This window comes from Gymnogyps californianus, chromosome 1 (assembly GCF_018139145.2).
Source record: "Gymnogyps californianus isolate 813 chromosome 1, ASM1813914v2, whole genome shotgun sequence".
Lineage (NCBI taxonomy): Eukaryota > Metazoa > Chordata > Aves > Accipitriformes > Cathartidae > Gymnogyps > Gymnogyps californianus.
In genome coordinates this window covers 95,052,679-95,079,518 of record NC_059471.1, presented here as the reverse complement: position 1 = coordinate 95,079,518, position 26,840 = coordinate 95,052,679, and the positions used below count along the sequence as shown (strand labels likewise).

At 35.2% G+C, this 26,840-nt stretch overlaps 1 protein-coding gene across 4 annotated transcripts in view; it reads right to left on the bottom strand.

Moving 5' to 3' along the window:
- USP9X (ubiquitin specific peptidase 9 X-linked) overlaps nucleotides 1-26,840 on the bottom strand; it is a 106,047-nt gene that overhangs the window by 32,596 nt on the left and 46,611 nt on the right. For all 4 annotated transcript variants that reach the window (XM_050915206.1, XM_050915205.1, XM_050915208.1 and 1 more), the window contains 12 exons: nucleotides 21,390-21,523; nucleotides 16,591-16,678; nucleotides 14,620-14,962; nucleotides 13,118-13,213; nucleotides 11,256-11,467; nucleotides 9,307-9,547; nucleotides 8,948-9,097; nucleotides 8,728-8,848; nucleotides 8,111-8,241; nucleotides 7,574-7,852; nucleotides 4,789-4,914; nucleotides 2,142-2,267 (listed from right to left, as the gene is read on the bottom strand). In XM_050915206.1, coding sequence (XP_050771163.1) covers nucleotides 2,142-2,267; nucleotides 4,789-4,914; nucleotides 7,574-7,852; nucleotides 8,111-8,241; nucleotides 8,728-8,848; nucleotides 8,948-9,097; nucleotides 9,307-9,547; nucleotides 11,256-11,467; nucleotides 13,118-13,213; nucleotides 14,620-14,962; nucleotides 16,591-16,678; nucleotides 21,390-21,523 — 2,047 coding nt within the window. The remainder of the gene's footprint in view (nucleotides 1-2,141; nucleotides 2,268-4,788; nucleotides 4,915-7,573; nucleotides 7,853-8,110; nucleotides 8,242-8,727; nucleotides 8,849-8,947; nucleotides 9,098-9,306; nucleotides 9,548-11,255; nucleotides 11,468-13,117; nucleotides 13,214-14,619; nucleotides 14,963-16,590; nucleotides 16,679-21,389; nucleotides 21,524-26,840) is intronic.

The following is a 26,840-nucleotide window of genomic DNA, read 5'->3' as shown; positions in this document are numbered from 1 at the left end:
TCCTATACTCAGACACCAAGAGCTGACGGGTCTGTACAAGCAGCGTACTTGCAGTATTTCAGGTGGGTATGGGCTTTCTCTGAGCTAATAAGGAAATGGCAGTTTGACACCACTGAAAGTTGCACACAGTCATCTTCAACCACTGAGAGGACTCCCATACCAGAATTTTTTGAAGCAGGAGGCAGAAGATATTCCATAAAAGTTATGCTCTCAAAATAATTTATCTTGAATTTAAAGTTTAATTGAATTCACCACTTCAGTTCAGAAGCTTCTTGAAGTGCTCACAACATTCTTTCAGAAGTCATACTTGATGGGACCACTCTGAAGTGCCTCTTAAAAAAACATTTACCACAGCTACCTTTGATGCTTTTAGGAATCCTGACATGTCATTCCTGATTCCACAAAAATCAGTCTGCTTTTGTTCTTAAACTAACATTTAATGACAAATCTCTACCCCACAGACTTAGTAAAATGCTCCTACAACCTATGAGTTAGAAGTCTAAATTTAGTGGTCAACTTAGAAAATTGAAAGCATTTTTCTTAAAATACTTTTTCCTCTAAGTCAGTGTTTGCCAGTCACTGGTATATTCAATCTCTATAAAACTATCACAGGAGTTACTTCCTCTCATCTATAACCAAACGCAATTCTCTTAAATTAAGAACATGTCTTTTCTTACATCATATTCCTCTATTTCTGCAATACTTTCCTCTCTTCTAATGTTATTTTAACAAAGTGTACTTTATTCCCCCTTCTTATTACTTCTGCAATTTCTTCCTTTTTAGTTTCCAATTTTTCCCTTCAATTTTTATTTCCCTTTTGCCTAGCATAAACCAAATGCAGCTGCCGTTTATTACAAATGTCCATATAAGTGTCAAAAAGAATAATAAAAAAAAAAGACACACACAAAAAAAAACTTTGAAGGATGACTGATAATGCTTATCAGCTTAAATTCCACCTATTTTATAACTTCAATTGTTTGAAAGTATTTTTACAAAACTTAACTGTACAATTTTCACCCAGAAAAATGTCAGAAAAGAACATTTAGGTGTATTTTCCTTTAGGTTTATTTTCTCTAGTGCACTACTGCTCTTGAAACATCTAATGTATACATATAAGAGCACACCTCCACGTGCCTGGACTATCACACTAACTAAACCATGTTTTATATGCAAGTTTATCCCCTCAAAAAAAAAAAAAAAAAACAAAAACCAAACAACCAAAAAAACCTCAAGTTATTTCATGACGAAGCCATTCTCACAGCAATAGAAGCAGATGCCATTATACCACTATGTAAACTAAATGGAAGTGTTGCATTTTGCTGAAGTAAATATTCTTCCTCTAATTGATCATTTAAGCACAACAGCCAATACACCAAGAATAAAACCTCCCTATATATTCCTTTCCCTTTTACTCTGAGGTAAGTATTGATGAGTACTAAACTTGATTTTACGCGACAAACAAGAGAAGATGTTTGGAGAACAAAAAAATATTTTTTAAAATCACTACCAAAATACAGATTACTATTTCCTATAACTGTAAGCAACATTTGTTAAACACAAAGTGTGTGATAACATACCAATATATAACCCCCAACTCCAAAGTATTTGCATAAACTACATGTGAAACCACGAAGATGTTTTATGTATCTACATAATAGAAGGAAAAAAGTCATACAGGATTAGCAATTATTTTGTTTTACCAGTGCTTCAGTGCTAATTTCAGATCAATTAGCTCTTGTTTCTCATTCTAGACTGCACATATGCTTTAAAACAACTTCTGTAGAGTAAACCTTTTAAGTTTGAAGACTAGAAAAATTAGCATTGCAAGAAATGCTTATTCCTTATTTAGATACGGAATCTAACTGGGCTGAAAACATGTTACAGCAGCTTACAGAACTGGTGCATTTTTGAACTGACACCAGATTCAAGTTACAATTAAATAGTTACTGAGAAAAGGAATTTGGAATAGAAAAATTAAACTGTGATATGACAACTGACACATACTAGACTCCAAAATACATCATCACCAAGATACCTACATAAAAGCTCATCACACACTCTAAGCCTGACCTGGTTGACACTGTCCCTTTTGTAAACAAAGGAACAGCTATATAAAAAAGAAGTTGCTTAGGAATTCTTACCTTTTCATAGATTTTACTAATTTCCTCATTTGAGCTGAAAACCAGCTGAACTGACCCACAACCTGATGCCCAAACAATTTTTTGTACTGCCCTAATAACACAGATATCAGGGATGTATTTTGAAGCCTGAAAAAAAGAGAAATAAACCAAAGCAACGTTAAAATGCAGTTGCAAATAACATTATAATGGATTCTAAACTCTCATAAATGTATTTTATAGAAAGTTTAAAATTTAACAAAGAATTTTTCCTTAAATAGAAAAAAAAGATGATGTATCTTGAAAAGCATTTGTATTTCATTTATGTAATATTTCATTTTTTAATAGCAAGTAGCATGTATGTTAGATATATTACAGAATCTTAAATCATAATGCTACAAGGAATTACAAGAAAGTGAGCATGTTTGATAAATAACCAGCAACTTTTTGATTCTGAGTAAGATTTAGCAGAAACTACCAACTTCAATGCTAAAACATTCTTGATTTGGGGAAAAAACCCAACAAACCACCAAGCATGCATCTGGAAGGCAGCTAGCCTCTTAAGCAATGTAACAAGTTGAAGTTATTTTAGGGTTTGTCCCTGCCATGATATTGATTGCGCTAGCTGATGGCTAGCTAGACAAACTAACGCTTATCAAGTATGTGATTAATATATAAAGGGATTGTTCTATATTCAAGTTATACAGGGTTTAAAATTAATAAGAACACAGATCATGTATCTTATGAATGCAGAATCACTCTTCAGTATTTTGGGCATGGTCTGAGTTAACATTCAATAGTTTCTACTGATATACATATACTACAAAACATACTACAACTGCCATTATTTATAGTTTGCATCAACTTTCAAAAAAACCCCAAACCTATCTGGAGTCTATATTCAAAGTAGAACTGTCCAAAAAATAGGCAATCTTTAAAAGTAGATGGTAGATGGTTCTCAAAAATTTCAAATTTCATTTTTCTAATGCTCAGACTTAAAAAAGGAGACTCTAAGAAGCTTAACTAATAAGCTAGCTGCATCAGGAAACCTGAACAATGTGCATTCTTGCTACTGATATAGACATTAACAGTAGTTACAAGAAAAATAATAGGTATTTCACCTTTGCCACAAGCAAAGCAACCTTGCAGTAACAGCATCACAAAAAAAATTGTCACACAGAAAAAGAACTTTTTTTTTTTAAATCTCATTGTAGTTTTAAAATCTTGAAGTATCAAAATTTTTTAAAAAGGTGAAAGATTTCTTTCCATGCTGTAGTCTTCTGTCTGGCCTAGGGAAACCATGTCAGATGTATTTTGTTAAAAATTGTGAGTTCAGCTGAAAAGAGTCTTTGACCATCAAAACATTGAAAGCAAGGAAAAAAAAAAAAGCCTTTTCAAGGCTAACTACACTACATATGAAATTTAGATCTACAGCAGTTTTCATAATTTCAGAAAATTACAGACAATACTTTAACAGCAATACTGTTAAAGAAATTCAGGTTTTGTTTGCTTTGATGTGCCTGGTGAAAGAAAAACTATTTATTTATTTATTAGAAGTCCTCCAAAAAGGACAAAGGCACAATTGAAAACCCTTCTTCATACCTCACCTCAAAAGACATTTCTTCTGTGGAACGAATTTAATTATATCAGAGTTCAACTGGCTGATTTTACACATACAGCCACCTATGGATCCAATACCACCACTAATGGAAGGCAGATGGTTCAGTCTTGCAGTTTAGTACATTGTGCTTTCTTTAGAGACTGCTCTTTGTTCAGAAGAAAGAGTGTACTTTTCAACATTAAGATGATCATACACAACTACTTTTATTTAGATACCTCGAATGTTTTGGAGATAGCTTTCCAGAGATTCTATAGAGTAGAAAAAAAAATATTCACTGTTTCCACACTGGAAACTGAATGATCCCAATTCACCATGGAAGAGGAAGTTGCAGTAGTTCCGATTTTAGCTTCTACTGAACTCAGCAGAATTCACTAATGTATTCACTAACATGACTCATAATTCCAAATCCAAATGGTGTTTGGTCATACCATACAGTACTATACGGATAAGACTATTATATTTGCAAAGCGCATTATTTAACCCTACTGAGCTCCACGATCCAATTTTTCACTTGTATCATTAACGCATTTTCAATATATAAAGATACACTGGCAATAATTTGAGACTTTTATCCCTCAGCATTTAAAAATCACGCTCAAAATTTAAAAACTCCCCCCCCTTTTCTGTGTTTCTCTTCAGGAAGAGAATGTTACTCAGAAACCAAAACAAAAAAGGACCAAAAAAAAGAAGAAAGTATCACAAAAATGTTTTCAAAATACCCATTAACTTCTTTAAATCTATTACATCAAATGTCTAAAGTTCTGATCTAAGTGTCAGATCAATATTCACAATCCATTAAAGAGCTGGTACAGACCTTGCCTAGTTCACTTAAGCCTCTTTATGCTATTAGACACTGAATTTCATAATTGCATACGGAAACAATTCATTACTTTTAATTAGTTAACAGCTTATGAACCATATGAACATCACCTAAAATGTTTCATAACATTTTAGAAGGAAAATCCATGTCTTACAAAGCAATAAATTTAGGGACTTTAAAAAAAAAGATACTACAGGGAAAAAAGGTGATACAGAAAGGAATTCACTAACCTCATCAGATATTTGCTGTGCAAGACGTATTGCTACATTTCTTAGCATGCATTCTGAAGTTGGATTAGGAATGTTTTGTAGGGCATTTTGTAGCACCACTGCCTGGTCATGCGTAGCCTGGTTTATCTGGAAGAAAGTATTTCTCATACTTATTTTTACATGGAAAAAAGAAAACAGGAAGATATGAAAATCTAAAGTTACCTGGAAAGGTTTGGTAGAAGTAGGTAAGACCTTGGAAGGAAAAGTACTTACAGAAACTGCAAACACCAAGAAAAATAAGCCCCTTCATTTTCAAATAGATATCATCACATCTCAAGACACTGTATGCTACAGTGTACAACCATAGAGTACAAGTAGTTAAGAGGAGAGGCACTTGCTCAAAACTACTTAGGTTTGGGCATTTGTTTATTGATCAGATTATTTCAAGTTAATAGAATGTTTAGAATTACAATGCCTCCTTCCCTTTCTGTTGATGTAGGAAAGAAAGGGTTTGCTAAAACAATGGGTCTCCCTCTGCATGAGCTAATAGTGTCCAGACAGAAGACAGCTGCAGTGTTCATTATAGTTAGGTACATTTTAAACATTTGAGTTAGAGCACTATTGAAGAATTCTGTTCTGAATTATCCCTCCTGTTCTTTATCATACTTTCACAACAGAAACAACAGCAAGACAAGTTTTTATCTTTTCTGTATTGGTTTGAGCGGAGTTCCTTCTCCTTGGGCTGACAGAGCTTCACAGTTTTGACAGTTCAAATCTGAAATGGTTGTTTCCTTCTCATAGACAACCTTGCTTGAAAAGACTGTGTGCTGTGGTTACAAGTTAAAACTTCTTGTACAAAAGAGTTTCTTCATTTTCTAGTACCATTTAATCCAAAAAACCTGTCTCAAATGCTGCTCAAAAGACATACTGTGAAGTTGTTCTGTAACACCTGGCACTGGTCATATCCCTTTGCTTTGTCAGCTTCACTAAAACACTTGATTCGGGGAGCAAAATTACAGAACTCCTCCCACTGAAGACTAATAGAGCTTACACAGTCAATTAGCTATCAGAAGTGGGCTGTAAATGATCAAACACAATATATATGGGGCAAATCAGGATCTATGTACCAGAATACTATGTTTAACAACAGTATTGATTCAACTTTCTATGAAAGCAAGGAGGAAAATAAAAATTTAAAAGGTCCTAGTGACAGCAGCAGACCGATAACTGGAGGACCGCAGACACATAATTTTGGTTACCTCATTGTCTTAAGTACTGATGGAAAGCCAAGACAGAAAGTTATGCTAAGGTACTTATGCTTTAGATAAGATAGATGAAAGGTATTTACAAATCTCACCTCTATCCCAAGGTGTAAGCTTGGGACCAAAGTCCTTCAAACAGGATGACGACAGCAAGAATAACCATGTTTTTTCCAACAAATCAGTTAATAGTAAAGTTAGATGTTTGCAACACTGAACAGTGAATGTCAGCAGTCATGGACAAATGTTACTGCCTCCTAAGTGGTCAGCATAAATCTGTTTCAAACAGTACTTCAAGACTGTTGTTTCAAACAGCACTTCAAGACTCAACCGTTGTTATCTGTGTTCCAAACTGCCTTTTGAATAATCATCATAAGAAAACAGGGCAATAAAATTTACTCATTTTAAACAGATGAAGGACAGGGTAGCAAACATGTTTGCTTTAAGATGTTTCTATTATATTCTAACATGAGACATGAAAAGGGATCTTCACCTCTTTGTAACTGTGAAGAGTTTTGATTTCCTTGACAAAGAATGAATCGCATATCTTCCAACAGATGCAGCTAACCAGAACAGGTATTTATTTTTCAGACTTAAGGGGAACGTACTTCTCTGCTTCAGAGATGGATCTTAGTAAATATTCTGGAAGAAAGTGCTCTGAAGTGGGGCCCTCTATGTATTCTTGAGTACAGGTTGATAGCTCAAGCAACTACTTGGGATGGAACCTCACAAAAGAAGAAAAAATAAAAAATAGCTGGAATACCTGGAAGCAAATGTCCAAGAAGGACAGAAGCAAATTTTAATTTTTGGGTTCTATGCTGTATGCCTACTGTAAGAGGGCAGAAATAAAATCTTGACCCACAACATAGTTTTTCTACATCTGGACAAATAACTAGCCATATTAAACATGCATAAAATCTACTACTATAGACATGTGAGATCACAGTTCAGAACACCTGTGTTACACTTTCCCTTTCCAAGTCTGAGAAATCCTAGGGTAGGACACCTTTCAACTATCAACACTTAACTTTGCAATGTACCTAGCTGTTCTCTGCAAGAATTTCCTACAAGCAATGGACAGAATTAGCAATCTAGTAAGCCAAGGACTTATTTTTGTGTAGAAAAAGGGCTGGCATGACTCAACATCAGTTCTGTTGTTTGATGCTCTAATCATATATAGGAGATACAAGAAATTCAGAGGGACATCCTTCAATAGACTCAACAGCTCAAAAAGAATCAGAATTTGCATTTATGGGATAGGTGTACTTGAAAATGGAAAGTTACCTGTCCTGACAATCACACAAACCATTGAAAATCACATATAGAGCAAGTGGACCTCACACCTAACTTTTCCACAGTCAGAAAGAAACAGGATTTGTTTAGTAAGTTGATCTCTTTTTTAGAATCATCAGACAACATTATCTGAAAGTACCGTGAGTTCTGGAGATGCAACTCTCTCAAAGAGATTGGAGAGTAGACAGATGTTGCTGCAGACAATATAAAAAGCAGAGTACATTGCTATTTGCAGAAAGGAAGATTTATATTACCGGTGAAATTGTACTTGTGCCTTCAACAACTGGCTGACAAGCTTCTGCCACAGCTCGAACATGGCCATATCCAATTGCTGTTAGCAATAATTTGGCTATTTTTAGAGCGTTAAGGTAGGCACCCCTTCGAGTTTCCATATCTGCATTTGGCAGGAAGTTATTTCTAGTCAGCATGCTCAATACAAGAGGCAAACCACCACTTTTTAAGAAGTTGTATTGGAAGTCACTGGCATCTTCTCCCAGAGGTGCACTGGCAGGCATTAACAAGGCATAAACTACCTGCAGAACAAAACACAGAGTTAACTAACAGAAATGCACTAGCTTGAATATAGATGATTGAACATGAGACTATGTTGGAATACTACTCAAGCAATGCTTTGACAGCATTGGTCATACACCAGTTTATTCCAGTAAATCGTTAAGGATTTTCAATTATTAATTTCAAACCAGAATTTGATCTTAGGCTTCCATAATGTTACAGAAAGGATTGCCAAAGAGAGTTGAAGATTTTTAAAGAACAGGGAAAGTATCACAAACCTCTGTTAGATAGAGCACTTGTGAGGCAGAAGGACCAAAGAATAGAGAATCAAGGGATGGACTAAGGCTGCTTTCCCCAAGCTTTGCATGATCTAAACAAATAGCTCTTAGTTTCTCAACCGTAGTGTTATCTGCAATAAAAACACAACTTATAAACATTTTGTAACAAAACTACTCCAGAACAAGCCAGTAGTATTTACAATTATAAATCTGAAAAATTTTAAGTGTATCAGAAAAGTAAAAAAACCCGTAACTGACAGACAAGATCAGACTATGAAGTGTTCTGCAATGATTATTTCTGTCAGTACAAAAGTGATCCTGCTAAAGCAGTGCTACAAAACCACTTCAAAATACAACGCTTCTCCCCATTTTCACTGCACTGAACTGCAGTGTGGCACTGAACCTCAGTACCAACTGCAAACTATGCAACTTTATATGACCGACAAGAAATAACTATTTGGGACATACATTTACAATCCTAATTAGGATAACAGTCATGAATTACAGTATCAGTAAGTTACCAGAAAGTGGAAAATACTCCCCATCTTCATTTTTATGTAACAGGTGAGAAATTATTATATAGGATATTACAAGATAAAACAGGATAAAATTTTTACCTGGTGGCATGAGCTTCATAAGAACACGTGCTCCATCTCTAAGAGGTGGCATATTTAGGCTACTGCCCAAGTCTGCAACTTGCCAAAGAAAAGAGATGTATCGAGGATGCAGTGACATGATCTTAAAATAAGCAAATAAAAACCCCATAAAAATCATTAGTTAAAGACAAACTATAGGGAAAAAAATGCTTTTAAATGCTTCATTTCAGAATATGCTTACCACCCCAGGCAAGCAGCTTTCAACTTCGGGATTTGGACCATCACTGTAGTGATTGCCATGGTTGCCCGGAGAACCAGTTGAAGAGTCAGAAGAACTGTCTGGACTTGAGGGCATATTAGAATTTATCTGTGTAAGCTTAGCCGTAATTAGCTGAAAAACACAATCATAGTTTTAATACTATGCAAAAATTAAGATTCTTTACTAAATAAGCATCTGACATAATGTTAATGGCATAATACAAGAAAGAGGAATAGAACCATTTCACAAGAATAAGTGATCCCATGCATGGTATTTTTCAAGCATTTACAAAAGGGAAGCAATATATGAATTGACATAAATAATCAACCTGCAACACTTACCGTTTTATCTTTGAGATTCAACTGCCCAATTAATTTTCTATCATCTGCAGGGTCCACCAGCTCACCACCAATGAACAGTTCTACTTTTGTGTGCGCACTATTGGCTTTAATACGATTGAGAATACAACGCCGTACTTGGCCAATTGTGTCGTTTGTATGAGACCAAATATCCAAATCTTCCACCTGTCGGCCTTGGTTTGGAAAACGAACTACCAGTGTGATATGTTTACCACGGAAAGCTCTGAAAATAAAAAACCAGATAAAGTTATTTTTGCCCTCATGAAATAAAGTATTTTTCCTGTATTTTGTGTTGCAGATATTTCGACATCAAATCTTTACATATGGTGATACACTCCAGAATGAGATTTTGTGAAAGCCCCAGCAATTATGCAAACATAACATACACAGAAACGTTCAAGAAGCCACACTGTGCACAAGTGCATTAAACTTATGGTCAACTTTACAGTCAGGTTAGGAACATTGACAGAATTTTAAAAAGTCTTTTATGACGTTTTAGATCTTTTCTCTGGCTTGTAATTTCCTGATCAAAATGTGCAAATAAAGCCCAATCAGACTGGCAACTGGTTTGCTCTTTTAGCAAAAGAACTCAGTTTTAAATATACCAAGATCAGAAAAAGCCATCAGGTCACCAAGTCTTAATGCCTTCTGTCAAAAGCCGTTAAAAGTTTTATATTAGAATTCCAATTTTAAAAATCAGAATGCTTTTAAAAAACTGAAAGAGGTCAAAAATAGAAGAAACATTTTGACACTAGCAGTGATCACACTTTGCACAATGGCAGGGAACTCATTAGGAGAGATGTGCCCAGATAAGCCCAACAAACTAATCCCATGCAACAAAAGGCGGCAAAATTTCCTCATAAAAGCTCCTTGCTAACAAGACTTGTGAAAAAGTTAGTCTAATCAAATAAGCAGCCCATATAAAAAAGATGCACCCACAATCAACAAGAGAATGTAGTTAGGACTAATCAATCAATATATACAATGAAAATGCCATAGGAGCACTGCAAATTACTGACACATCATGGAGAAACAGCAATCTCTTAGATTTTCTTGACAAAAAGGGCATCTAAAATAAGGGGACAAAAAACCCCTACCATGTCTAAAAATGTTAGCTGTATCATAAATCCATAGCAATCTCAGTGTATTCCTTATGTATTTTTGAGACTCTCTTCCCACAGAAACCAGCTACTAACACTGGAACATTTAAACAGTTTTCTGTTCTGCTTTCCTCTCTCAGGAAATAAAGTATTTTGTTTGTGAAAATATCTACACAACACTGGATTTAAGTGTTTTCTTTTTCTTTATACCAGAGTTAAAGAAGGAGCAGCTAGGATTTAAGCTAAGTTTTTACTCAAGGACAAGTATAAGAAGAGTGAATGTATACAGAAAATAAGTATACTTCAAAGTGCTGTTCTCCCCCTTTTTATGAGGAACTTACACAAAATAGTTCATTTAGAAATAATCCTAAATTTAAGCTTGCAAAATAAGGTTAGTATCTCTGTAAACAACTCTGGAAGATGAAGATATACATTAACAACATGGGTTTTGTATGACAGGACTATGAAAAACGAAGAAGCTTTGCCCATGCTAACTTAAAGAATTGTATTGCTTTTAAATAATTATCTGAAAAAAAGAAATACATCCAAAACAATCTAGCCACAAGGTACGTTATAGAACAAAACACCAGAAACAAGTTTATTCTCAGGTCTGCTGTCCCTTTCATATATGCCTGTATTTGCCTGATCTTTCAAAATTTTTTTTTTTAACTACAGATCAGAGTTTCATGTATTAGCAAAGAAAATGGAATTTTGACACTCTATAAATACATTCCCTGAATAGAAACCCTTTAGAATGTAAAAATCACAAAGATATTAGTAATACTTTAGTTAACAGAAATCAAAATCACAGTAGTGCATTTTCACACATACCTTGACATCGGTAGAATAGTTCTCTCTTCGTGGTAATCACTGTCACATTCATTTATATACTCTCTTAAAACAGTCAACACTCTCACCATTCGTATTGCTTCTTGTCTTGCACAATTGATACTGTCTTTATCTCCATCCAACACACATAATGTATCATAGGAGGCTTTTAGACGATCAAAACAGGACTGAATGAAGTCTTCATGAATCACTACCTAATCACATTAAAAAAAATTGGTGCAATTACAAGAAATATTAAAAACCACGTTTTCAGCAGGATAACCCAAAGGTAGAAGTAAAAAAAACCAACCAAACAAAAAAACCCCCACCAAAACAAACAAACAAACAAAAAAACAACCCCAAAAAACCCCCCAAAAACCAAAACCCAAACCAGGTAAGTTACTCTATAAAGCTGTTTTATTCCACTTTAAAATAAACTCCCATTGATAGCTCTAATTTAGTGTGTGCTTCAAAAATCTTGCATGTCATCAGTAGCTATAACTGTACAGTGCAAACTTGCACTTAAATAGAAAAAGTGAAATTTTGCACAGAGAACACTACATTGGACTTTCTCTTATTAATTTCCTCAGACTATGTTAAAGAATCTCTAGCTGACAATCTAGTACAGGTTAACTTTACACGAAGAGTGAACACAGAACATTTACAGACCACCAGAACAACTATCCCCCTCCCACCTCCCAAAATCACATAACCCAGTTCCCGATACACTCTTTTCCTGCATAAACTCAGAAATGGATTTTGAGCTAGATTCAGCATAGTGGCAGCTGCAGCAAATCTCTTCCTTCTGCCTGATATCTAACACCTCCTTGCTCCTGATCTAGACCGACATAAAACCTATAGTATCACTGTAAAAAGTTTGCAGTGTCTCCAGGTAGTAGTCTGCAATAGAAACATTAACAGTCATAGCTATGGCAGTAAACTACAGTCCAGTAGCCACTTTTCTTAGAGGCAGCTCAGGAGCAGCGGAGTTTCAGCACACTGAAACAAAATACTTGTATGCCTGTTAAGTAAATCCAACACTTCCTGGAAGTGTCAGATCTAACCATGTGCAGATGGACAGATCTATGCATGCTTAGTAAGCCCAGACCTATAGCAAGAAAGAAGTACACAGCCCGTCTGTAAGATATAGCTTGAATGGCTGCAAATGCACCCCCTAGAGCAGCTGTGTTGTATCTAGCAGACTGGCAGCTCTGAAGACTATAAAAGTGGTTTTGAGGACAAGTATGAAAATTGCATTTCTTAAAACTCCAAGTGGCAAGCTACCAATTGGAGACTGTCTGGAGGACAATATTCCCCTCCAAATTTGTGAAATGCCAACAGTTCACTTCCTCTGACCTTTCAGAAACTCATTATCCCTTCTCTTTGTCCACTGAAACGCAGCTCCCAGCAAATATTAATGTAGGGAGATAATACCTGATTTGCTAGAGCTCAGCTTGACCATTATATGGAAGGGACATGACATAAAAAAGGATTAGATTAGCTTGCGACAACACTCAACAGACCCATCCAGTGAACATACTACTACAAGTAAGTACCACAATTGGAAGTTCACCAAAAGGCTTACCTAAGTATATGATATGAACTGTTTTCTGAGCAGAAAGAGCAAATACGACCGATCAATTTAATATGAAAAATTTATCAGAGTTCAGTCTGCAAATATCAGAAAAAACTCAGTTCCGCGTCTGACCAGAACCCGATGGCTGGACTCAGGAGTATACCCTCCAAAACATGAAAACCATTCTCCATTTTCAAAGCTTTCAAATATAAAAACATCACCAAATTGAATTTTAGCACTGTTTTTCTATCATTATATTCCAGTTTTCTTGTTGCTTGGGTTTTTTTACCTGATTAACTTGTAACCTTGGGCCAAGATTAGTATAGATCTCTTTAAGAAGATCTATTGCTCTGTTTGCGATGTCATCATTTCCCTGAATCACAACCTAGCATAATAAAAAAAACCATTAGAACATCTTAAAACTTTCTGGTATAAAATTTAAAAATAAAATGACTACATAAGTAACTTGACACAATAGTATGTCTAATTATTTTGAGGTGAAAGTGACTAAAATGCTAAGTTACAAAATACAATCAATACAACTTACACTAAAGTTAATTATATGAGTCAAAATTAACTCGTTTAAAGGAGTTCAGAGTTAGCAAAAAAAGCCGATCCTTTATAAACAGAATAACAGTAGTATTTATATATTCATCTTCACATTACATTTCCATTTTCACTAGTTTCAGAGAATAAGACAACTATTTTTTCAGATGCTTGAACAATCTACATCACCAAAGATTTTAAAACAGAATTTTAAAGTATTTAAATGGCTGTGAGTGGGTGGAAGGGGGACAAGCAAATGAGTTCTGTTTCTAACCTGATAATTGAAATTTTAATTACTAGCCATCAGGTCTGAAATCAGCCCTTACAGTCAACCCCTGCAGGATACTGAGCTGAAGCTTCATGAGTTCTGTCACGCTGCCAAATGGTAGGGCAGATCCAAGCAAGCTGATTCCCACAACTAAAACATGTTAGCATTATGTGGGCACTTTGTACACAAACACTGTGTGAAAACTTAGTTGTATAAAAATTGTGATCTACTTTGGTCTTAACTGTTATCACCATGATTAAAATACCTAACCCTTCAACAAGCCACAACCAAAATTACTGAAGACTGCTGCTTTATATACAGCACGTTTTACAAAACACAGCCACGATAACCATGCCACAGTGCGCTACTGTGGGTTCTAATGCAGCTCTTGAAAACTAGAAATACTCTGAAATAATTAAGTATTAATTAGATACTGATGTTTTTCACCAATAGATTTGGCAAGCTTCAGAAAGCTACAGTCTTCCTATTGAAAAGCTATAACCACGTTTAGGCAAAAGGTTGTGGATATAAGACAAAGAATCAGACCAGTGATCACTTGGTCTAATCTAGAATCACTCTGGTTTACCATACTAGAACGAATGACATGAACTAGCTTATTAAGTGCACAAAACAAAGTTTAATTCTAATGTGTGTGAGAGAGAGAGAGAGAAACCTACAGATAATTCACCTGGAATGATCCTTTCTTCTTCAACAGTACAAGCAAATTTTTAATCTCATGTGCATACACAAATATATTTGATGTTTCAAATAACTTTCCATTAAACATCAGTCTGCAAAGTTACCAACTTGCATACTTGCTGGGAAGACAGTGGAGTCAACATCCATGCATTTAGTTTGAAAAAGTAGCTTTTTGAAATTTCAGTCTGTAACTAATAAATTACACATTCCTAAAAATATAAAGAAACTGAGAAAGACTTAGCAGTTAACCTTTCAGATGTTTCCTCCAATTAACTCACCCTCCAAAGGTAGTCTAATCCTATTAATTCCAGATCATCCATCATATAGGCTCGTCTCTTTGCTACTAGCTTTCCTTCTCGACAGTTCACAGCTTTGAAGAAACGTTCAAAACATTTCATTCCATTTTCTGTTAATAGGGAAGGATCCAGCTGAAGCACATTATTTTCAAAGAAGTCCTTATTAATGTCAGGGTCTAAGTCTGGTTCATCCCCCATTAGTTTGGAATACCATTTAAAACAGGCTTCGCGATCACAAAGATAAACCGCATTTTCAGCTAAACACTTCCATATTTGCTTCGCCTGAGGGGCACAGAGCCACAGCTGACCATCCTTCAATAAAAATCTTGAGCAAAACAAAGAGACAATTAACAGCACTGTCTAATAGACATCTAGAGTTACAATTCAGTAAAAAGTACAGGCAAAAAGGTGAATATGCATATTATACATGTATATATCATAAGTATGACCCTGAAAACTTTATTTACATCATCAGTCCACTCATAATTAGCCCCATGATTTCTTGGTAAGTTTGAATGGATCAAGACCTTATAGTCCAAACAAAAAAGGAATAAAATTTGGCAAAAAATGTTTTACACAAAAATACCGAGCATTGTTTACATATTATATACAAACAAATGCCCATCTCCTAATGTAAACTGTAGTTTAAAAGTCAGGTCACAAAATAAGAGATTAAATTACTTCTGCAATCATTCACTATGTTTTAGCACTCACTTTAGCAAAATCACAAAATAAGGTATCAATTCTATGGAATAGAGCCAGAAGCAGAAGTCAATGAACCGGAAATTCTTCCTTTTATTTACATAAGTTTTTCATTTGTGTTAAATTATTATTAAATAATTATTAAGAACTTCAATTCCGAGAGCTAACACTAAGAATGTTTCAGGAAGAACAAATGATAATCAAAGTTCTTCAGAATCATTTTTCCAATTCAAAATCTCTTCTATGTAAAAGAAATCAGGGACTAAGTTATGGCATTACTTTTCAGAAATTGCTACCTACATATTCTACATTTGACAGCCATGGGACTTCATAAATTCAGTTACGTTAACAACTAGTGAATTTAAATTTAAGGAAGTTACAATTTTTAACATGCAGGAGTGATAAATTAAGTCTGCTATCCCTATGCTATTGTATAATTTCATTAAACAGTTGTTTAACACTTCAGTTTAATTCATAAAAATTCTTGGTAGAATTTTACAAAGTAAAAAAATCTCCCTTAGAAAACAATTAAAAAATACTTCGGAACTTGACAGTTTGACAGTTCATGTATTTTTATTTGTCTAAAAAAAAGGTTAAAATCAAGTAAGAAAAAGCTGAGACACATAGCCAAAAAAGCATCAACATACTGCAGCTCTGACAAGCAGAGATCCTTTGTTTTCTTATTTTACTCAAACAGCAGCTGGTCAAAAGTCATCCAAACAATCTTTTTTATTCCAATCTCTTTCTAAGGCTCAGTTCCTGACAACCTAACATCAGTGTCTGACAAAAGTATGTGTCAGTTTATGATCATGGATTTAAATCTGGTGTGGTACAACAAATAAGGACACGTGGACATATCCCCACACGGAGTATTTTAAATTTTCAGCTAAGTTACCCCAACATGTATGTAACTGTATCCACATGCACATTGTATTCAAGTCAGTAGGGTTCTGCACATAGACAGAAAAAGCCCATACAAATCTTAGTGCAAAATCAGAGCCTTCAATTGCAAAGATCTCCTAATAAACTTTATTTGAATATTCCAATACTAGCATAGAAGCCCTCTGGGGGGGGTGGAAAACGCAAAACAAAACAAAAACATTCAGTGTATTTTTGCATCTGAGTTTTGAAAGAAGTTGACACAGCAACTTAAAGCTAGATAAGAGAAAGAGATACTGAGGTGGTTTTTCTTCTTTAAAGTATTTAAAGTATTCTTACACAAGTTAAACAAATGATCAAGTTAAAACTAACCGTAAGAAGTTAAGTCGCTCCTGTACTTCCTGCACATGACTGTATCTGCTTCCTGGTCTTACAGTTTGAGGATCATATTCACCATGCTCTGCAAATATAAAAAAGTTCTATTAGACAATACATTCAGAAAAGACATGCTGACCCTAAAAGACAGGACATGTTTGAAGACTTGTTAGTTTGAATTTAATTACAACCACTCAAAAAACAATAAATTTTCAGTAAGGTGTATGAAAATCATTTTCAGCAGCCTGCTACCAGTTAATATTTCATCCTAAATTAAAATGGGTATAGGCAAAGACTACTGAGGTCTATAATCAAATCAACAATTATGCACAGATATATGTGCTCATCATTCAGTATAATGAAAATATTACAGAACAATTAAGAACCCGCATTCTACTTATGCAAATCAATTTTTCCTTATTTCAAGTAGTCAGTTTGAAGTCAGAAGTCAGTTAAAACAAAAGTATATCAAGCATATAATTCAGATTATCCACTGTTTTTTCTGAGGATGCTTTAGTTTCGTTAGAGTATCTTTTCCAAAATTTCAGTTTTCCATTTTTAGGGTTTTTCTTCTCTCCAGAGGAAATCACAACTCCAGTTTTTTAACACCTTTGTAAGTAGCTACATACGTGACATCACTCAGAGGAGGAAAGTATACGACAACTTTATTTACTGCAAGTTTCCAAGTACAAAAACCAAATGCCCGTAATACTGACAAGCTTGAAACAGAAGTTGAGTAATTTGAAAGTAAGGCAAGAAGTCAAACTTTTACCTGCATTTTATGAAATCTCAGTATAATATTTTGTTCAACAAACAGCTGTTTGCTTCATAGGAACTTGGTTTTGGTGTGGGTTTGTTTGGTGTTTGGTTTTTTGTTTTTCTTTTTTTTTTTTTTTTTAAATTAAGGAGATACAATCTACATCTGTACTTGCACTACCTTGATCTGTACTAGTAATATTTCATCATGACACATGTTCATTATGACAGCTCCATTACAAACTAATTAATGCTATATTTCTTATTTGCAAAGGTATACAGATTGCATTTAACTAAGACGACCCAGCTGTGGGAGATTGTATCATGACAACATCCAGAGTCATAGTAAAATTTATCTTCAGAACTGAGAAACAGTATCTCCTATTATATCAAGGAGGGGAAAAAAAAACCAAAATAAAACAAACAAGTGTAACAGCTGAAGTGCATCACCAGTGTTTCAAAATCAGGAGAAAAATAATTGTCATAAATACTGCTCTCTATATACAAGTGCAAAAGGTACATTAGCTTAAAAATCAAATAAAAGGGAAAACAAGACTAGTAGTTGACTGATGCATACAAAACTGGATACATGATGTTCACCAGAAATCCTTCAAAAATTTAAGTTATAATACTAATGAAGTGAGCATAAATGGACAATTATCAAAAGAAGAAATGTGAAAAAAATTCTGAAGAAAGAATATAAAAGTAACAGAAAAAAATTTAAGTATTAGAAGCAGAAAACCTGAAAAATATGCTGTGGGTCTAGCAGAAGAAACAATTACAGTAGATAAGCATATTGCATAGAAATTAAAACTAATTACTTCAAGTGCTGGGTGTTTTGGGTGTGTTGTTTGATTTTGTTTTGTTGAGGGGGAGGTGGTGGTGTTCATCTGTTTTAACTGTGGGGACTATCTGGACTTTTTTTTCCTCAATAGAGATTAATTCACAGACACAAGTGTCAATAGTGGCAATAATAGAAGAATTCAAGTACTACAGGCCCGTCAGTTGCCCAAAGGTAGTATGTATGTACTTAAGAATTCTGAAAAACTCTGAACTACAAATTCAGTCTCCCTAAACAGGCTCCATCTCATTTTCTTTCTACCTTTGCCGGATTTATTTCCTACACTGTGCATCCCACAGCAAGCCCAAGTGGGATCTCCTTAAAAATTCTTTCTACATACAGGAACAGAAGAAAAGAGAAATTATAGATTAAAAAATGACTGGTTGAAAATTTAAGTATAATTAGTGATAAACACACACAAAAGATCATATGGCACAATTTCTACAAATAATTACATTTCATTAACACTTTGGATTTTTTTATTATCTTCTGTTTTTCTAAAGGAGAACTGGTTAGCAATCTTTTAGAATTTTTAAAAGGTTTTTGATAGTCAAAAAGATGAAACTGTGACCTCCTCCTTCAGGACTACACAATGCAGTAGCAGTTGTCTCATCTCATGGAGGACTTTGCAGAGTTGGAGGAAAGGGTGAGTTCAGTAGAAGAGAAAGTCATAGATCATGGAAAAAATTTTGAAACATAGATTAGGCTTTTCTTTAACCTTAAAAAGGCAAACATACAAAAGGGAGTATGATAGAAAAGAATATGCATTAGCGAATAACAGGAGAATAGGAACACTGTTCTCCAGCACAAAACACAACTATGGAAGCCTTCAAGGAAAATAAAAATATGGCAAATTCAAAATTGATTAAAAAAAATCATAAATTACACAGTAATTGTTGCATTAACTGCCAAAAAGATCTGTGGGCAACTGGATTTTTTTTTCCTATGGCATTTGTTTGATGTGTGCTGTTCGGATGTTTGCCTTGAACTTTCTCCCTCTGTCTCATTCACCTTCTCCAGCTAAGCTTAATTCTACAGCTGTCCGGTTTTTTCTTTCTGTCCTCACAACCATAATCTTTTTGCTTCTCCTTTCATTTATTCCCTTCCCTGGCCCACCCCCCCTCAGGATCTTTTCTCCTCCTCCAGGAAGGCATGGAAGGCAAACTTCACAGTGCGCTCTCTCTGTTCCTCTCTATTTAGTATATAAAACTGAAACTGAAAGAGAAGTTGCACAGGAACTGTGTATTACAGTCTTAGTACAGTATCTGGAACATTAGGAGATATTTTCTGGCTGCCCTCAATCATGTAATAAAGCATTTAATAAAGAAAATCCACAGTATTGTTCATCTGTTTTTGTACTCTGATGCAAACGCGTAGAAGTTCTGCAGCAGCTTCATCTCAAGGAAGTACAATTTAATTGCTTTGTAATTAGATTCAATTTAAACTCTTTGCACACTTGTAATCCCTATTGCATTGAAGATGTTTATATTACTGCTTTACCGAGTCATTATAGTTGGGGAGGGGCAGGGCAACGGGATGTGGTTTTTGGCACAAGAAAAGAATCATGCAAGACATCAGCCTAATTTTTCTGCCAAAGTCATCGACAATTTGATACAATATTGTCAAAAATGACCTTTTGGCTTCAGAGTTCAAAAATAATTGAAATTAATGAATAATAGTTCATACATTAGTAGTATATGTAGGCTATTTTTGGACAAAGACAACACTGCATTACAATATAGTTGTTGATTATGCTTCCTTCCTAACCCCGAGGCCAAACCCCAGATTTCATAGCTGGCCAAAATCCAAGAGAAAGATAGAATCATAGAATCATAGATTCTAAGCTAACCATACAGTTAAGATGCGAAGCTCTTTACAAATGAAATTGCATTTTGGCATCACTTCAGCAAAGTTAAAGAGCACTCCAACAGCTTACAGAAGTTACATGAATTAATACTTGTTCTATTCTACCTTCCTGGAGAAGACTAAGCCTAAGACAGTATGGCTAGAGAACAGAACAAAGCATTTAGTATTATTTTAATATTAATTAGTGCAATTAATTAAGGAACTTAAATTAGGGTAACCCCTCCTCATGTATTCCTAAAATAGAGAAATATAGCTGCACTATGCAGATTTAGCTTAAATGTCATTCTCATTGACCTACACCTGGCTGAAGCTATCATCTTCATATAGCACCACTATTCAAACAAGTCTTCAAGGACTTAAATGAATTCCAAAATTAAAGGTGTCTAGGCAACTTACCCAAGCACTGGAAGACACACGCACACACTTTACAATGTGCAAATATCCTCTCCTCTCAACAATCTACGTTGAATTCCTACATAACATACTGTGTCATTTTTGAGATGTAACTGAAAGGCTGGTAGGATGTTATGATGCCGGGGTAGAATGGTCCCTAGTTCCAGTCAGTAAAGTAGATGGGAGGCGGGGGGTGGGGGTGGGCAGGGGACATAAATCTCCTCCTCTCGCTTCTGTTGGCTTAATTCTATATATAAAGTACCATGGTCCAGTGTAACAAGGAGTTTCCTGGTCCATCATTCTCCTTCACTTCTCTACTTCTACCTCAGTAGCTAGAAAGCTAATCCAGACCCAGAGTGTAAACTCATCAGCAAAGGGTTATGTTTAGACTGAAATATAAAGATACTAACATGATGTGTTGCCAAAGTGTTGCTGGTAACAAATGCAGGGAGAAAGCAACTAAACAGAAATGGGAGTTGCATGGTAAAAAGAAACAGTATCCTTGTGGTTTAAAGTCCTTCTCCCTGACAAATTCCAAACACTAGCTTCAAATAGAGGTGATTAAAAACCTTCTCAAAGGAGCCTACAAAAATTCAAAACTAGAAGTGGGACAAAATCCAAGATTATTATTAGGACTTTCCACAAAGATAACCTAAGTAGGGCAAGATGATGTTTATCAATCCACAGATAAACAAGAGCTGCCACTTCCCCATATTCTGCTGTAAAACACACCACATTTTCAATTATGAAACAAAATGTCTACATTTTAAGCTTTTCTTGCCCAATCAGACAGCACAAAGGCTATTAATCCCACAGATGCTCGAAAATTAAACAAATAAACTTAATAGTTATTTCATTATGAGAATTTGCTTTTAACTCCCTTTTCAACTGGAGTTTTCATACACTCTATTTATGAGGCAATTTTTATTTTAAAACTTACCTTTAGCATACTGCCTCATGCTTTCCATATAGGCAGAGAGATTTTCTGCAACCAATGTAACTAGGGCATGATTGTGCTGAAGTTGATTGATTAAATCATGTCGGTAAAACACATGTGGACTTCGCTGAGTCTGACTGAAATTAAAATACAAGTGTTATAAGAAAAGTGGAGAAGTTTTGCACCTAATAGTTCAGAAATCAATTTAAGAAACTCATCTTTGATGCAAGTTCCAAATATTCCTGAAAGTTCTCTAATAGAAAGCATATTAAGTCTCTGACAATAGTTCTCTTTTTTCTTCTGACACATCAACAGTTCTTACCAGTTATTAAAAGCAGTTCATTTATGAGGATTATACAGTTACAGTATGTATGAAAAATACCAAAGCAATCTGAGCAGCTCAGTATGCTGGCGGGAGACTATCTGCAGCAAGACAGGAATAGAAATACCTGCCACAAACTGTGTAGTAAAGATAGAGACCCTCAACTGTAGTATAACTACAATACGCATAACCACAGTTTCTTCCACGTCCATCCAATATGCTTTTCTAAATCTAATACTAAAACACTAAGTAAAACTAGGTCAATTTTCAAAATGAAAGCTCATGATCTCAAAACTATAGTGAAAGAACACTAGCCAATGATCACACCAATTCTTTCAATACTTCAAAAAAACTGCCCAACTCGCATTGTTTTTTTAACAGTATCTATCTGAAAAAATGTTGGTACAAACACAAAAAAAGCATAGTTACGCAGAGCATATAGTCTAAGAAAAAACAGAAAAGCTCAGGAAAAGAAATACTCCAAATAAATAATTAGATGATAATTTAAGTCTAAAGATCTGACCAAAAATGCTGCTCTTGAACAATACCAGACATATTTAGATTACAAAAGTAAACTGCAAGAGAAAATACAGAGCTTGGGTCCAAAACCCACACGCCATGAACTCTATCAAATTCTAGAACTTAGGGACTAATCACCTCTGCAGAATAGTCTCAAAATGCCTCAACTTCTCTATATCAGAGTACTGATCTCAGCTGCATAAACAAAGCAAACTTGCGGTGCTCTTCCATGGTAAAGAGAGAAAAAAAGCAAAAAAGCAGGGCAGGGGGGAAGGGAAGGGCGAGAAGAGAGGCATTCCTCATTGTATTGCCACTCAGCTGATCCCATAGCCTGCCCTGAAGAAATACAAATGTGATTTCAGAACTGTTCTCCGTTCCTTCAACGCTTAAGAAAGCAGACTCCAGAATTAGCTGAATGGATTACAGGTAGGAATTCTTGTCCTTCCTAGGAAACAGGGTCTCCGTACTACATGACCTACAGCACTCTACAGTATTGCCACACCTTTTGAGAACAGTAGGGAAGGCAAGAAATCCCAGTTCCAGCATCAGCTGATAACGATCTTGCAGCTGATAACAACACTGCACCGTAGATGTAATTGGGCCAAGACCTTTAATTTGTAATTTGGCCTTTCACTGGGCCAAAGATCACTGTCAATCTGGGTTTAAAAGACAGAAGCCATCAACATCCTTCCAATAATTTTGTTACCTGCAACCAACAGAATTTGGCCTGCTAAGCACAGAGGTCTTCAGAAGATTAAATCTCGTAATATGCAGAGCTTTCCAAAACAGTTTGAAAGAGACACTTAAAACACAAATTGTGTTTAAAAAAAAAAAAAAAAACCAACCCCAAAAAACCCCAGACAGTTGTCAGAGAGAAAACAAGATGGATGGAAGCATGAAGGAAGAAAACATACAGGACTTCACATACCCAGAAAGAACATCCTCTGTTTTCACTTTGAGAAACTTTCCAATTACACTTCATTCTATCTCTGCCAACCCTCCTTGCTCAGCATAAACCAGCAGCAAAAACAGCAAAAGACTGGAAGTCTCTATTTTAGTGGCTACTCAAGATGTTACCTCCAGATAGGGAGATGCATTTACAAAGGATAACAGTAAATAAGAACATTGACTATTTGGGAAATACACATATGGTGAAACAACTAAAGGAACAAGCAGAAGCAAGACAGGATATTTTGCAGAATCAAGCTACTGGAGTGTGTATTTATATACTCATAATATTATGCATTTGTACCAATCTTACAAAGTATAGCAAAAAGAAAGCTTTATCAGCAGAGGACTAAATCAATCTTCTGCACTAGACAGTTTTTACTTTTCTCCTTTCTCAACCACATGCACAAACAGTAAATTTGGACACATGGATTCATCTTGGTTAGCAACTACTTTTAAAAGTTGAATAATTGTAATAACTAGAGCTATGAGTTGTGAGTTGTTACATAGTATTTGTGAGCAACATTTAAGATGTTATTTTGATCATCTGCTAGGATGGAGCCAAAGGCAAGACAATTGTCTTTAGGCACAGAAAAAAGCTGATCTGACAAGACTTTTTAGCGTGCTTTCTAGAATTAAAGCAAACTCCACATGCAACTATAGAATTATTCCTTAAGCATCTGAGGTTAGGTTATATGATGATGTTGCCATTGGGACATACTCCTTTAGTAATAACTGAGGAGCATGAAAAATTGAAGTTAACAGCAAGACTCATCTTTTCATTGTGTTTATACTAAAGCGGTATCAAAAGCTAATGTATAAGAAGAAAAATTAGCATTTTGAAATGGGTGCCGAAGTCCTTTGGAAATACTAAAAAGGACATTTCATAGTTAGAATGCATGCTTATTTGCTAGAAAAACATTGGCAAAGTGACAAACGCAAAATTCCAAACAACTTAATTTAAATGGATTTTTAAAAAAAATTATTCATCTGCACATATAACTTGCCCAACATAATACTGCACACGTAACTCAGCTTTTGAAGTTGAGAGTTCTCCTACTAGACGAATAAATGCTATGTACCATTAAAAGCAGACATTAAAGGTCCAAACAGCAGTGACCAAACCCAACAAATTCTAATATTTAAGCTAAGAAGTCACTCGAAGCTAGCATCATTGTTGCCTTAAAGCACTAACGAAACCCCTAAACTCTTACAGAAGGGCCTCTCAATGCTCAGTTAATTCTTCCGGGCAAGTAATTTAGGAGACCAATCTTACACTGCTAGAGCAGATACAGGTCAAACTTAAGTGCTTGAAATTGGTCTACAGGAGGCTCTACCTCCATCAGCCAACACAGAGAAAATTAAGATTATTAATTATCTGTACACTAAAGTTCAGTACGTTGAGTAATAAAGTTGACTATTTCTTAATATTAATAAGTATCTTTGCACCCGTAAGAATCCTTGCACCTAAATAAGAATTATTTTCTTATGCTGTTGCAATTCTGGTCAAGCTAAACTTCCCAAAACATGTCGCATTTCTTTGTGGTCAGGGAGCTAAACTTTGCCAAAGCAATTGTATAACCAATTCGTCACTTTGTTCAACTGCATGAATAACTAGGAACAATTAAATCCTCCTCCTCAAAAGAATCTCTACAGTGCCAATGGCATAAGATAATTGATACTTATTTTTGCCAAGAATCAGCAGCCTTAGTTGTTCTGGACCGAACTTTTAATTGCCAGTGCCAATCAACTGAACCACCCCAAAAGAGTAGTATATAGATTATGGGATTAATGTTGCACACAGAAAGCTCTATGAAATGTTTTTGAGGCAGCTGTCACAAACATCTGTTTTGATCTATTTTTGATCCAAATTCTAGAAGGATGTGAGAGATTGAAGTTTTAAGTCAGATAAGGTAAGCTGACAGGAACAGGTATTGGATGCATGCATTACAATTTCTAAACTGTATTAATGTTAAGAGTTATCAGAAAACTCAGAGGACTGGAAGGTCACTGATTACTTCAAAATCATGTTTTCACTCACTAGGTTTCCCAGTCAGCTGGGCAGTAACACTACCTGACTAAAAAACCTCCCTCAACAGTATCTCGCTAACAAAGGCTTCTCCACATGAAGAGGTCTTTGCAAGTCCCTTGATTAAAACCTTTAATTCAAAGTTTACTTTCCTGCCATATGTGTTTTCAAATTCTGCATAAAAATGAGGTATTATTACATACTGCAATGCCGACTTCCCTGAAATCTGAGGAATGGAAGAGATGGTCTGACCAGAGAGAGAGAGAGAGAGAGAGAGAGAGAGAGAGAGAGATTCAAGCCATCTAACTGTACATATACCATACAGGGAACCTAAATTTCCACAATCAAAAGAAGTTAGGTTCCTCCCAAGATTAATTCAGAGCAGAAACCTAATCAGTGCCTTGAATGAGCTCTGCTTCAATAATTACTTAAAGCAAAGCCTCTTTGTTAAGGTATTGTGCTAAAAAGCATTCAACTTGAGCAAGTATCACAAATAACCAGGTAGCTACATTCGCCTAGATCTTACAACACGTAAAAGGTTAAGGACTCCAAGACACAGAAAACAGACTTATCTGCTAACGAGCAGGTAACTTTGTGACCTTGTTGGAAAAACCTCAAACAATTGTTAATGTGAAACTGTAAAGGATTAAAATGTCATGAAAATCGAGAAAGATGTTGCAAACTAAATGAATTAAGAAACCTCCAAAAGCCAGGAATGCAGTATTATCACAGCTCCTTAAAATGGTATCAGTAAGAAGATAGCGTTGTGTAAACTGAAGGCTTATTTTCTTCGACTTTCCCTGCCTTGGTCCTTCGTGTAAGCAGACTGTAATAGCAACATTGATTGAATAGTTTACCTGCTTACAAGAATTAAAACAAAGCAATTATGCAACACTGATAAGCACACAACATTTTCCTGGAGTTTGTAAAAATTCTGATGTGGATACAAAAACTGTTAGGAGAACAGAATCTCAGACATTTCTGTAGTGAGAAGACTTAAAATAATGAAAACAAGCACATATATTTTAACAAGTCCAAACAGACAATGGCTTTTCTTTTTTTCTTCCTTTTAAAAACAAACAAGAAAAACCCCCACAAAATCAAAAATACCCCAATAAAACAAACCCAACACTTTACTGATCTCTTCCATTCAGCAGAGAGAATCAGTATTTTTCCCAGACAAAAAAAAGTCACCTTTGATTTCAAGTATATAAACTAGATGACCTGTATAAATTTATCATCAAAGAACAGGGATGGGTGGGTGTGGGTGTGTGCATGTGTGTGCATACACACACATATGTACATAAAATATATTCATACTTTGTAAGCTAATTCCATTGTTAGGCAGGGAAGTCCATGGATAATAGAAAAACAAATCCAGATTTTCCACAAATCAGACTACTATTCTAAAAATTAATAAAAGCATGTTTGAGGAAAGTTAATGCTCTCTTACTGAACTTAGGTGTCTGAATTTTTAGAGGCTATTTATACACATTAAAACAAACTCAAGAACATCTTCAAACACAGGTTATGATTTTACCTAAGCTTTCCCTGCCTCTTATAAAAAAATTTTAAAATTTGCCTCATTCCAACCCATTCAACTTCTAACAGACAAAATTTTATTTGCATTCCATTC